General features: G+C 51.0%; 1 protein-coding gene across 4 annotated transcripts in view; it reads left to right on the top strand.

The window, feature by feature from the left end:
- The window catches only part of LOC133351440 (SH3 and multiple ankyrin repeat domains protein 3-like), a 631,852-nt gene that overhangs the window by 299,703 nt on the left and 318,592 nt on the right, over positions 1-13,557 (top strand). For all 4 annotated transcript variants that reach the window (XM_061566655.1, XM_061566657.1, XM_061566656.1 and 1 more), the window contains one exon: positions 11,113-11,229. In XM_061566655.1, coding sequence (XP_061422639.1) covers positions 11,113-11,229 — 117 coding nt within the window. The remainder of the gene's footprint in view (positions 1-11,112; positions 11,230-13,557) is intronic.

The following is a 13,557-nucleotide window of genomic DNA, read 5'->3' on the forward strand; positions in this document are numbered from 1 at the left end:
TAAAACATAATAAAACAATTCTCACGACGTTTCGGCCACAACGCAAGCAGCCGTCCTCAGGTGAAAACCAGGTCCGTCGAGGCGACAGAGTCTGAATGAAACAGCACACGGGCTTAGAGCATATATATAAGCTGGGCGCATTGACAAAGGAATTTGCATATCAACAGGAATTTAGCATATTTATGGGAAATGCAGGAATGTAATTAGTACTGCATATGCATGTGCATTATGCAGGATTAACAGCATCAAAGGGAGCTGCAGTTACTGCTGCTGCAGCAGTTGCTGCAGTAACTGCAGCTCCCTTTGATGCTGTTAATCCTGCATAATGCACATGCATATGCAGTACTAATTACATTCCTGCATTTCCCATAAATATGCTAAATTCCTGTTGATATGCAAATTCCTTTGTCAATGCGCCCAGCTTATATATATGCTCTAAGCCCGTGTGCTGTTTCATTCAGACTCTGTCGCCTCGACGGACCTGGTTTTCACCTGAGTACGGCTGCTTGCGTTGTGGCCGAAACGTCGTGAGAATTGTTTTATTATGTTTTATTTTTATTATTTTATTACTTCCCTTCTACGTGACTTTACCGAAAGAACCAAGAAGATGAATCCCTGCAGTCACGAAAGCTTTAAATCGAAAAGTATCTACTCACTCTATAATAGTATCTACTGACTCTAGTAGCTACTCACCGTAGCAGTATGTACTGACTGTATAGTAGTATATACTGACTGTAGCAGTATTGACTGACTGTAGTGGTATATACTGACTGTTTTAGTATTTACTATAGCGGTATCTACCAACTCGATAGCAGTATCTACTATCGCTACAGCAGTGTATACCGACTGAGGTCGTACCTGCTATCACTACAGCAGTGCATACTGCTGTGTTGGTACCTGCTATGATTACAGCAGTGCATACTGCTGTGTTGGAACCTGCTATGATTACAGCAGTACATACTGCTGTGGTGGTATCTGCTATGATGAGAGGAGTACATATTGTGGTGGTGGTACCTGATATGATAACAGCAGTGCATATTGACTGTACTCATCATTCACCCTCACCATTCACCACTCACAACTCACCCTTACCACTCATCCTCACCACTCACCACTCCCACTCACTATTCACCATTCACCCTCACAACTCACCACTCACCAACCTCCCTCACCAATCTCCCTCACCACTCACCCTTACCACTCACCCTCACCACTCACCAATCACCACTCACCAATCACCACTCACTCTCACCACTCACCACTCACCTTCACCACTCACCCTCACCACTCACTCTCACCACTAACCCTCACCACTAACCCTCACCACTCTCACTCACCACTCTCCCTCACCACTCACCACTCACTCTCACCATTCACCCTCACCATTCAGCCTCACCACTCACCCTCACCACTCACCGTCACAACCACCACTCACCCTCACCACTCAACTTCACCCTCACTACTCACCATTCATCCTCACCAATCACCACTGACCAATCACCACTCACCACTCTCCACTAACCCTCACCACTCAACCTCACCACTCACCCTCAAAACTAATCACTCTCTCACCACTCACCCTCACCACTCAGCACTCACCCTCACCACTCACCCTCACCACTCACCCTCACCACTCACCCCTCACCGCTCACCACTCACCCATCACCACTCACAACCGCCACTCACCCTCACCACTCATCCTCACCACTCACCCTCACAACAACCACTCACCCTCACCACTCACCCTGACCACTCATCCTCACCAATCACACCCTCACCAATCACCACTCACCCGCACTGCTCACGCTCACCCTCACCACTCACCCCTCACTAATCACCACTCATAACCGCCACTCACCCTCACCACTCACCCTCAACACTCACCCTCACCACTCACCGTCACCACTCACCCTCACTACTCACCACTCATCCTCACCAATCACACCCTCAACAATCACCACTCACCCTCACAACTCACCCTCACCACTCACTCTCACCACTCACCACTCACCCCTCACAACAACCACTCACCCTCACCGCTCAGCACTCACCCTCACCAATCACCACTCACCCTGACTACTCACCACTCATCCTCACCAATCACATCCTCACCAATCACCACTCACCCTCACTGCTCACCCTCACCGCTCACCCTCACCACTCACCACTCACGCTCACCCTCACCACTCACCCCTCACTAATCACCACTCACAACCGCCACTCACCCTCACCACTAACCCTCACCACTCACCCTCACCACTCACTAATCACCTCTCACAACCGTCACTCACCCTCACCACTCACTCTTACCACTCACCCTCACCACGCACCCTCACAACAACCACTCACCCTCACAACAACCACTCACCCTCACTACTCACCCTCACCACTCATCCTCACCAATCACACCCTCACCAATCACCACTCACCCTCACTGCTCACCACTCAACCTCACCACTCACGCTCACCCTCACCATTCATCCCTCACTAATCACCACTAACAACCGCCACTCACCCTCCCCACTCACCCTCACCACTCACCCTCACCAATCACCACTCACCCTCACCACTCACTACTCACCCTCACTACTCTCCCTCACCACTCTCCCTCACCACTCTCCCTCACCACTCTCCCTCACCACTCTCCCTCACCAGTCACGCTCACCACTCACCACTCACGCTCACCACTCACCATCACTACTCACCCTAACCACTCACCACTCACCCTCAACACTCACCCTCACCGCTCACCCTCACCACTCACCCTGACCACTCACCACTCATCCTCACCAATCACACCCTCACCAATCACCACTCACCCTCACTGCTCACCCTCACTGCTCACCCTCACCACTCACCCTAACCACTCACGCTCACCCTCACCACTCACCCCTCACTAATCACCACTCACAACCGCCACTCACCCTCACCACTCACCACTCACCCTCACCACTCACCCTCCCTACTCACCACTCATCCTCACCAATCACACCCTCACCAATCACCACTCACCCTCACTGCTCACCCTCACTGCTCACCCTCACCACTCACCCTAACCACTCACGCTCACCCTCACCACTCACCCCTCACTAATCACCACTCACAACCGCCACTCACCCTCACCACTCACCACTCACCCTCACCACTCACCCTCCCTACTCACCACTCATCCTCACCAATCACACCCTCAACAATCACCACTCACCCTCCCCACTCACCCTCACCACTCACCCACACCACCACCACTTTCCCCCTCACCACCACTCTCCCCCTCACCACCACTCTCCCCCTCACCACCACTCTCCCCCTCACCACCACTCTCCCCCTCACCACCACTCTCCCCCTCACCACCACTCTCCCCCTCACCACCACTCTCCCCCTCACCACCACTCTCCCCCTCACCACCACTCTCCCCCTCACCACCACTCTCCCCCTCACCACCACTCTCCCCCTCACCACCACTCTCCCCCTCACCACCACTCTCCCCCTCACCACCACTCTCCCCCTCACCACCACTCTCCCCCTCACCACCACTCTCCCCCTCACCACCACTCTCCCCCTCACCACCACTCTCCCCCTCACCACCACTCTCCCCCTCACCACCACTCTCCCCCTCACCACCACTCTCCCCCTCACCACCACTCTCCCCCTCACCACCACTCTCCCCCTCACCACCACTCTCCCCCTCACCACCACTCTCCCCCTCACCACCACTCTCCCCCTCACCACCACTCTCCCCCTCACCACCACTCTCCCCCTCACCACCACTCTCCCCCTCACCACCACTCTCCCCCCTCACCACCACTCTCCCCCCTCACCACCACTCTCCCCCTCACCACCACTCTCCCCCTCACCACCACTCTCCCCCTCACCACCACTCTCCCCCTCACCACCACTCTCCCCCTCACCACCACTCTCCCCCTCACCACCACTCTCCCCCTCACCACCACTCTCCCCCTCACCACCACTCTCCCCCTCACCACCACTCTCCCCCTCACCACCACTCTCCCCCTCACCACCACTCTCCCCCTCACCACCACTCTCCCCCTCACCACCACTCTCCCCCTCACCACCACTCTCCCCCTCACCACCACTCTCCCCCTCACCACCACTCTCCCCCTCACCACCACTCTCCCCCTCACCACCACTCTCCCCCTCACCACCACTCTCCCCCTCACCACCACTCTCCCCCTCACCACCACTCTCCCCCTCACCACCACTCTCCCCCTCACCACCACTCTCCCCCTCACCACCACTCTCCCCCTCACCACCACTCTCCCCCTCACCACCACTCTCCCCCTCACCACCACTCTCCCCCTCACCACCACTCTCCCCCTCACCACCACTCTCCCCCTCACCACCACTCTCCCCCTCACCACCACTCTCCCCCTCACCACCACTCTCCCCCTCACCACCACTCTCCCCCTCACCACCACTCTCCCCCTCACCACCACTCTCCCCCTCACCACCACTCTCCCCCCTCACCACCACTCTCCCCCTCACCACCACTCTCCCCCTCACCACCACTCTCCCCCTCACCACCACTCTCCCCCCTCACCACCACTCTCCCCTCACCACCACTCTCCCCCTCACCACCACTCTCCCCCTCACCACCACTCTCCCCCTCACCACCACTCTCCCCCTCACCACCACTCTCCCCCTCACCACCACTCTCCCCCTCACCACCACTCTCCCCCTCACCACCACTCTCCCCCTCACCACCACTCCCTCACCCTCTCCCCCTCACCACCACTCTCCCCCTCACCACCACTCTCCCCCTCACCACCACTCTCCACCCTCACCACCACCTCCTCCCCCTCACCACCACTCTCCCCCCTCACCCCACTCTCCCCCTCACCACCACTCTCCCCCTCACCACATCTCCCCCACCACCACTCTCCCCCTCACCACCACTCTCCCCCTCACCACCACTCTCTCCCCCTCACACCACTCTCCCCCTCACCACCACTCTCCCACCTCACCACTCTCCCTCCCACTCTCCCCTCACCACTCTCCCCCATCACCACTCTCCCCATCACACACTCTCCCCCTCACCACACTCTCCCCTCACCACTCTCCCCCTCACCACTCTCCCCCTCACCACTCTCCACCACTCTCCCCCTCACCACTCTCCCCCTCACCACTCTCCCCATCACCACTCTCCCCATCACCACTCTCCCCCTCACCACTCTCCCCCTCACCACTCTCCCCCTCACCACTCTCCCACCTCACCACTCTCCCCCTCACCACTCTCCCCCTCACCACTTACCCCTCACCACTCTCCCCATCACCACTCTCCCCATCACCACTCTCCCCCTCACCACTCTCCCCCTCACCACTCTCCCGCTCACCACTCTCCCCCTCACCACTCTCCCCCTCACCACTCTCCCCCTCCTAAAGGAATCTACAACCTTCGATTCGTCCTTTTTGCGATTCAAGGAATCGATTCCTGGCATGTTGGGGGTTTACATTTTGAATGACAGAGTTTTATTTTCATTGATATGTTATGTTTTAATGTTTTCAGGAGTTTTTAATAACATTTTTGCCCCGGTCAACGCCGGATATTTCCCGTTCGTAGCAGTTTATATCGACTTTAACCAACTTATAGTAAACGGGAATCGTCCGAATCTAAAGGAATCTACAACCTTCGATTCCTTTTCGCGATTTAGAGAATCGATTCTTGGCGCGTCGGTTTTAAAAGTAATTACACACTTGTATTTTCATTGGTATGTAATGTTTTAAAGTTTTCAGAAGATTTTAAATGTATTTTCCCCCCGGGCAACGCTGGGTATATCGAGTTTATACCACAAAGTCGTCACCTGACACGTGTGGGGTGTCGAGGCCTAGTACCGTGCAGAGCCTCCGGCCTTGCCTAGATTGCCTACCCGGCTGAGGGTGTGTACTGGGGCCAATACCCCCCCCCCCCGCGCTACAATAATACTGTCTAATCGCTATAATTTTATTATCTACCGACCCTATAATAGTAATTGCACACATTGGGGTGGAAGGGGAGTGAAGAGGACGTGAAACTTTGATGAATTTACCTCAGAATCGCGTGTTAATGCGTGCGCATATTTCTAATGGTAATTCAAAATGGCGTCCACCCCGCAGCGAACGCGTCTCTCTCTACCCGTTGCCAGGGGCAACCGCCGTGGTCCGCGCCGGCCGGCAAGAGTAAATAAATAAATAAAGCGTTAAATAACTAAATAAAGATAAATCGCACTAAATCGATAATCGGTCCGATTTAAAGTTTAGAGACGAAAAATCGGAAATGCCTAAGTTTACCGCGGGGCCGGGGGCGTGCCCACCTGCAAAATTTAATCTCGCCGAACCCCACGGTCCGAGAGCTAAATCCCCCGGTAGGGAGCGTACGCGGACGGACGGACGGACAAAAAATGAATTATATAGGTTAGATGTATGTGTGGGTGTATGAATGGAGGGGGGTGAGTGGAAGTGTAGCAGTGAGTGCGCACTGCTCTACGAACCCGGCAAGCCCAGTTCGATTGCAGCTAACAGCCAACACCGGTTATGATTATCTCAACCAGTCCTGTGCCTTCCCTAGGTCGACTCGGCCTCAAATGAATTCCTTGGTGTAAAGTGTAAACATCACCACCTGGGAGACAAAGGCGGCCGGGCGTGGTGCTGGCCACCCACCCCTTCGTGAGCTGTGCCGGGCTTCACAGGTGCTCGCTAACAGCACTTGCACCGACAGTCTATACGGGGGATCTTTGTGAGTGTGTGGTGTGTTAGTGCACGTGATAGCCCCAATCAACCTCCTTTACATTTTCGGTTATGATGCACAACTTCAAAGGCAAGCAGTATCAGAACCTAGCCTGGATCTCCTCTACGACAGCTCAGCACAATATGAATGTCTGGTGCCAGTGTGTCAACATCAGTCGTGGGGAGACAACAGTTGCCTTGAATGTTTCATGAGCCGAGCTGGCCTTTATAGTTACTCGCTGACAGCACGAGCTTTGACAGTCAACAACGTCTACATTGAGCCATCCTTTCTTCTTCTATTTGAATTAACTCCACAAACGAACTTTGCATGTGTATGTGAAACTGTTCGCATCAGGTGAAACGGTGTAAAAGAAGCAGCAACATATTCAAAAAGAGAGCGAGAGAGAGAGAGGCGTGGGTCTCAGCAGCCTCGTAACGAGACCACGAATCATAATCTCCTTCTCAATCTGCTGCTGACATGAATGTCTCTCGCAGATGAGGCGCGGAGGCTGTGCACACCCCCGGCTGTTTGACAGAAAGTTTGCAGCTTTGCCCATGAGGCGGTTATTTCGTCCGCCCCTTGTTGTTGCGGTGGGTTCTCGGTTTGACACCAGCGGCCGCCCTGGTTAATGCTACGGTGTGCTATACTACGCACACTGCTTCACAGTGGACATTAAAGATTCCCCCCTGGCATCATTTGAAATGAATGGGCCATTGTGTGCCGGCGTCTTGGCCCAAGTTTGCGAAGTTAACATTGTTTTTAACACGCAAATTACTAAAATGGCATTTACACATAGCAACATCGCCCCCTGCTGTGGAGCAACTGAAAACTCTGTGGATCATAGCACCTCCGTGACAGCCGTGCACGATAAGAACGAAATTATAATTGTTAATGTTGTTGTCATTATACCGTGTCTGCCGTGGAGGTTGCTGACCATAGTTCACCATGCTGATCCGTGAAATGTGATCGAAGGTTTGAGTGATAACCGAACCAACGGATCCTGGGCACACTGATCACCGACATTAGCCTTGGCTGGAAATCAAACTCGGGTAACTGAGGAGCTCTTAATGCATTGCACTGCTCACCCTCCAAACTCCCTTTGTATATAAAAAAGAAGTTAATATTTTGCAACTTCTGCTTTAAAAAAAATAGCATTTTTCAGTCAAAGACACGTTTCTGAGGATCACGTTTAACGTATGTATTTCTCTCTCGCCCAATTACTGGACAATTCTAACTGATGACTCATCCACCATACTCCAATCTCTAACCTGACCCCCTACCCACATTTCCTCCTTGTACTGGATTCTGTTATCCTCTTGTTAGAAAGATACAAATCTGCAAATCACTTCGACCTTGGCCATTTCATTATCGCCCCATGACCGGAACATCTTATGAGGATGACGGACCAAAAATATTAACGTCTAACCCTTACCCACATCCTGTACTTGTATTGTACTCTGCCGCTGATCTATTAATAGGCCAATGGTGGGCTGCGCTTTCTTCCACAAGGCTTCATTTTTCACGACAGCTGCCGTGTGTTGCTGTGCAGCTGGGATGCTTGGGCTGGTGTCATCACAGATTGCCGGCAGCGAGCAACAATAACCAATCTGCTCGCGTTTCAGCTGCGGTTAGAGAAGAAGGGCTGAATCGGATGCAGATATGCACGTTCTTTCATTGAAGGTTTTCTCGTGCACGGTTAACGCTCCTGGATCACTCTTCACCACGCCGCAACGATAACTGATGTTGGCAACGCTTATTGAATGAATGGATGGATGTCTGGGATGTTTGTGATGACTCCATCAAATACACGGTCATATTTGTGAAAACTCGTGTTCCTGGAGCAAATCCACACTTTTTAATGAAGACGCAAAAATTCTGCACAAACCTCCTTGCGCTCGCCTCCTTCAAGTCATTGATGTCTGTATGTATGTTGATTTTCTTTCGCACCGTGCGTAGCCAACCGTGCTAATTGGAGGTGCACGCTTGTTGACCTGAAGGTGGCTTGCCTTACCCACGCAATGGCTCCATCTCCGTACGGTCACGCAAACCCCCGCCACTGTTTAAGTTGCTGAATTTCAGGGAATGCGTCCCCCAACAGCCCCGGTGCGACACGGCATACACCTGTGCTGCATCGCAGTTTAAAAGCCAATAGAACCAAATGAGACTTCACACAGACCCATGGCACTGACATGACCCTCACTTAAACCTTCATAATCTATCGGGGCTCTCATCTGGCTGAGAAAACAAACGTCAGAGTGTGGCAATGAACGCCCTGGGGTTTTATGGGGCATTGGCGTGTCACCACGGCGCATACACGGCCGGTGCCTTAATGGCCACGGGAGCTGTGAATTCGTAAATCCGTGGCTCTTGGTCATTGCTGTATGAGGCTGGCCCTGCTTGCTTACGTGGGTGGAGGCGATGAGAGGGATTTACGGTCCCCGTCACTCTCCACGTCACCCATGCTCCTATTCAAAGCCCTGTAACTCAGCAGGGAACGTGCAGAGGTAATTCATTGCAAGCCGTTGCAATGTTGTCAGAAGGTAGCCCGCGATTACTTGTTACACGTCTTGTTTTCCACGTGATGGGTTTCATAAACTGTGTGTACTGTGTTTATATCTAACAAATTATATGGTGTTGCGGTAGGCCGATGGCCAAACCACCACAAACGCGCCCCATATCATCGGATCTCATAATTTTAAGTCGGGTTAAGTCTGGTTAGTGTTTGGATGTGAGACTACCTGCGAATTATCAGCTGTTGTAGGCTTGGGCTGTGAGATGGCCAGGAAATGGCAGTGGATTGAATATAGCTGTAGAGGACCTGCTTTTGCGTGGTATCTCACCATGTGCATAGGTTTTCTCTAGGTATCCCTAGTTATCCTTCCATGTAACAAACACTCTCTTATAGAAATCCCATTGTGGGGCCAACAATCCCATTACAGGACTCCTCCTGCATACGTCTTGAGGCTCAGTGAAGCTTTTCTCGGTAGTCAGAATCAGAATATGTATTTATGCTGGAGGAATTTCACGAACTATAAAGCTCTTTGCATTTGTCCAGTCGGGCCGGGTTAGAAAGTTACAACAACAAATAATACAACACACAAAGGAGTGCAAAGTATAGGAAAGGTAAGCCTAATCACTCACAATAAATACATGCAAAATAAGAATGGCCCATTGAGCTATTAGCTTCTTGTTCAGAAGCGACCTGACCGCAAATGATAGCTTAATGAAGTGCCTTATCATAGTGGTGAATGTATAGCAGGTAAATCATCTAATAATATAAGGCATTGGAGCATTCTACAGTACTCAAAATTACAATGTTGTGAGGTTTAATCCTGGTCAGAAGTTGACTCAGTTTATAATGTTGAGGGTCTATGAAATAAGAAGCACTTTTGTAAGACGGTCAATAGTGGTTTGATTATTTAGACACTGGTTCAAGGCACATGGAATGCTGAATTTCCATCACTGGCTCACGAATGCCAACGTAGATAATTGCTACCCCTTTGTTTGTTTGAGAGTCGATACACTTTCACTCGAAGAGCCCCAATGAAATACACATCTATATTTGCAAGAGAGGGGTGGAGGGGGTATTGAGTAAATTCAAGCGGAAGATAAAAAGCTACACAAACCAGTGTCAAATCGGTGGTGTAATACTTTTGCACACTTTGTTTGAATTGATCGTTCAAACACTGACTTTGTTCATATAATATGAAAAATAATCAACGGTAAAAGTGTTCTCATGTCCAAACATCTAAGAGGCATTGTGCATCCCTATTGGGCAGCCGTGAGCCAGTGGTTGGAAATACCATTTTCCCCTGGCAAGTCAGTGCCATAAGTTAGCCACCAGTGAATGCCACTGATGTGATACCGCTTATCCCAGCGTGATGATGGACTGAGCCAACCGCCTTCTAGGAGGCGAACTCCCAACCCTCCGATTCCGAGTCGAGCCGTTTATCCACGGAACCACACGGAAATGTTATACACTGCATGCGAGGAGCTGTTGAGTGTTCCAACAAGGTGTGGTCCAGATTGCATATACGTGGGGGCGAGTAGTGAGTGAACATGTCAATATGCATGTTGAACTTCGAGATTGAAAGAGCATTTCTTTAGAACTGCATTTTGTGTTTAGTTTGTTGTCCTTCCCTCGCACCTCCAATTAGGATGGTTGGCTAAATACGGCGCGAAAGAAGTTCAACAAACATACGTACACACGAACGTCTTTCATGCCGTACGTAGCCAACCGTGCGATAGAATTTCAACATACATACATACCACGCGCAACTCACTGCTCGAATCCCGCGTACATGCAATGCAGGATGCGGTAGCATCAGCAGCCTTGTGCAATTGAGACTTGGAGTACCTCGCCGTGTGCGTGCGTGCGTGTGCGCTTGCAGGCGTGCCGCTATGGGAACGTGCAGCACCTGGAGCATCTGCTGTTCTACGGGGCCGACACGAGGGTGCAGAACGCGTCGGGAAACACGGCCCTCCACGTCTGCGCCCTCTACAACCAGGTTGGCCTCGTCGCGTTTCGTACCCCCCCACCCCCGCTGGAGCTGCTCCCCCACATTGACTTCCCCCCCCCCCCAGCACCCACGTCGTGATGTCTGCACAGATTCAGCGCTCGAGAGAGCGAGCGTGCGAGCACAGCAGGCGGTATGATTAAAGGAAGATGACACAAACGATATTGAAATATCTTTTGAAGATGTGCGCGGAGGCTGTGCACACCCTGGGCTGTTTGACAAAAGTTTGCAGGATTGTTTGTGAGAAAACAAAAATGCTTTTATATAACAGTTGTACCCTCCATCACAGAGTGAGTGAAAACATTGTTGCATTGACATTATATAAAAAAACATACAAGTTGAGATCTGGGATGTATATTCACACCAAAGGCATGTGTCAGTGATTAAAGCGTCAATATGCTAAATTCCTCTGCTGATATGTAAACTCAGCTTATTGGAGAGTATATTGAGTATATTGCTTATGTTGATGTAGTTTCTATTTTAGTTTATTTATCGGTTCACTATATGGTAGTCATTATATAGTGTAGTGTATACCCAGTTACTTAATGTGAATAGCTCAGCTTATTGGAAAGTATATTGAGTACATTGATTACATTTATGTAGTTCATATTTAGTTTTTTCACATCGGTTTATTGTATGGTAGTAGTGGTAATTGCAGTTCTTTAGTGTCAATATGCTAAATTCCTCTGTTGATATGTAAACTCCTTTATCAAGGCGCTCTGCTACTCCCACCCAGCTTAATAATGCGCTGCCAAGCTTAGCAGTGTTCATTGGGACGCTGTCTTTCCGACAGCTCTGTTTCTTCACCTGAGGACGGCTGCTTGTGTTGTGGCCGAAACGTCGTGAGAATTTTATTATGTTTTATTTTTATTATTTTGTTATTTCCCTTCTACGTGACTTTACTGAAAGAACCAAGAATATGCATCCCTGCAGTCACGAAAGCTTTAAATCGAAAGTATGAAAGTTGCTGCCTCCTGCTGTGCAAAGCAGAGGTGACTTGAAGTGATCTCTGGAAGTGGTTCCGTGATATTTGTCTCCGTGGGATATTCTCTCACACGAAGCGTTGAGGAAACACGAAGGGGTTGCACTGCTGTGTGTGATATCAGAATGTTCATTTTTCCTTCGTGGCGTGACACCAATAGGACAATTGGGATACAATTTTTTGGGTACAAAGATGAAACAAGCACCAAAGTTACGTCACTCGAGTACTATAACCACAACTTAAAAAACAAATAATCATCACGAGATAATTTTACATGTACAGTTCGCCGAGCAAAATAAAATTTGCGTTGGAGGGACACAACGGTTTTTAAATACATGGTTACAAACCTTAACAGACTGTTGAGGGAAATGCTGTTAGGGAGCACCATCGAAGGCTAGAACGGTACATATGGGGGTGGGTGGCCAGCACTACTCCTGACAGACATTGTCTCCCCAGTGGCGATGTTTACACATCGCACCAGGTACTCCTTTGAGGCTGAGATGACCTAGTTGAAGCCCAGAACCAGTTCAGATAATCGTCACTGGCATTGGCCATGAGTGGGAATCGAACTTGGGTGGCCAGATCCGTAGCGCAGTGCGCTAACCGCTCCACTATATGCACACACACACATACATCTACAGACCGACCACAATTACCTGTCTTTGCCTGGTCATACTGTTGGAGAAAGCAGTCAAGCCAACAGTAAAGAGCGGGTGATCGGGGCCAAGGCAACCTTCGACGCACGGCTGCAATTATCTTCTCCGTGCGTTTTGTGAGTGGCCGAGGCCATGTTGTGGTTCAAAAATCAGGACCCTCTGGTGAAATTCACGTGGCCTTACTGGCAGCTTGTGTGTCCCCCCTCCCCCCAGTGGCTGTTTCGTGGCCAATTTTAGGACAGTCCCACGAGTCGCTGCTATTCATTAGCGGTCATTGCCACCGCCGGGGGGAGTGACATCCCAGCTCCTCTTGGGCGGCGGGTGGAGAGGTCACAACCAGGGCAATGCTGAGGTTGTGACACCTGACCGTGCTGGGGAATTGTGTGTGTGTGTGTGCCTCTGAGGCAGCGCAATTCGGCACGATCCACGTGCGCCTAGCGCCACGTCCGTCCTACCACGTGGTTGATGGTTAGAAAAAATTGCCACAAAGTCCGACCAGCCTTACCCTTGCAGGAATGGGTACCCGAGATAGGCTTAACCTGACCCTGGAGTGTTTGTCCCATACAGCCCTTATGTATACCCACATGTACATGGGGTAGAGTGTTTCACAGGCTGTGTTGTGAACCCGGCGACCCGAGTTATATTCCCAGCCATGGCTAACATTAGCAGCAACGTATATGT

This window comes from Lethenteron reissneri, chromosome 37 (assembly GCF_015708825.2).
Source record: "Lethenteron reissneri isolate LAM-NWPU_2019-01 chromosome 37, ASM1570882v1, whole genome shotgun sequence".
NCBI lineage: Eukaryota > Metazoa > Chordata > Hyperoartia > Petromyzontiformes > Petromyzontidae > Lethenteron > Lethenteron reissneri.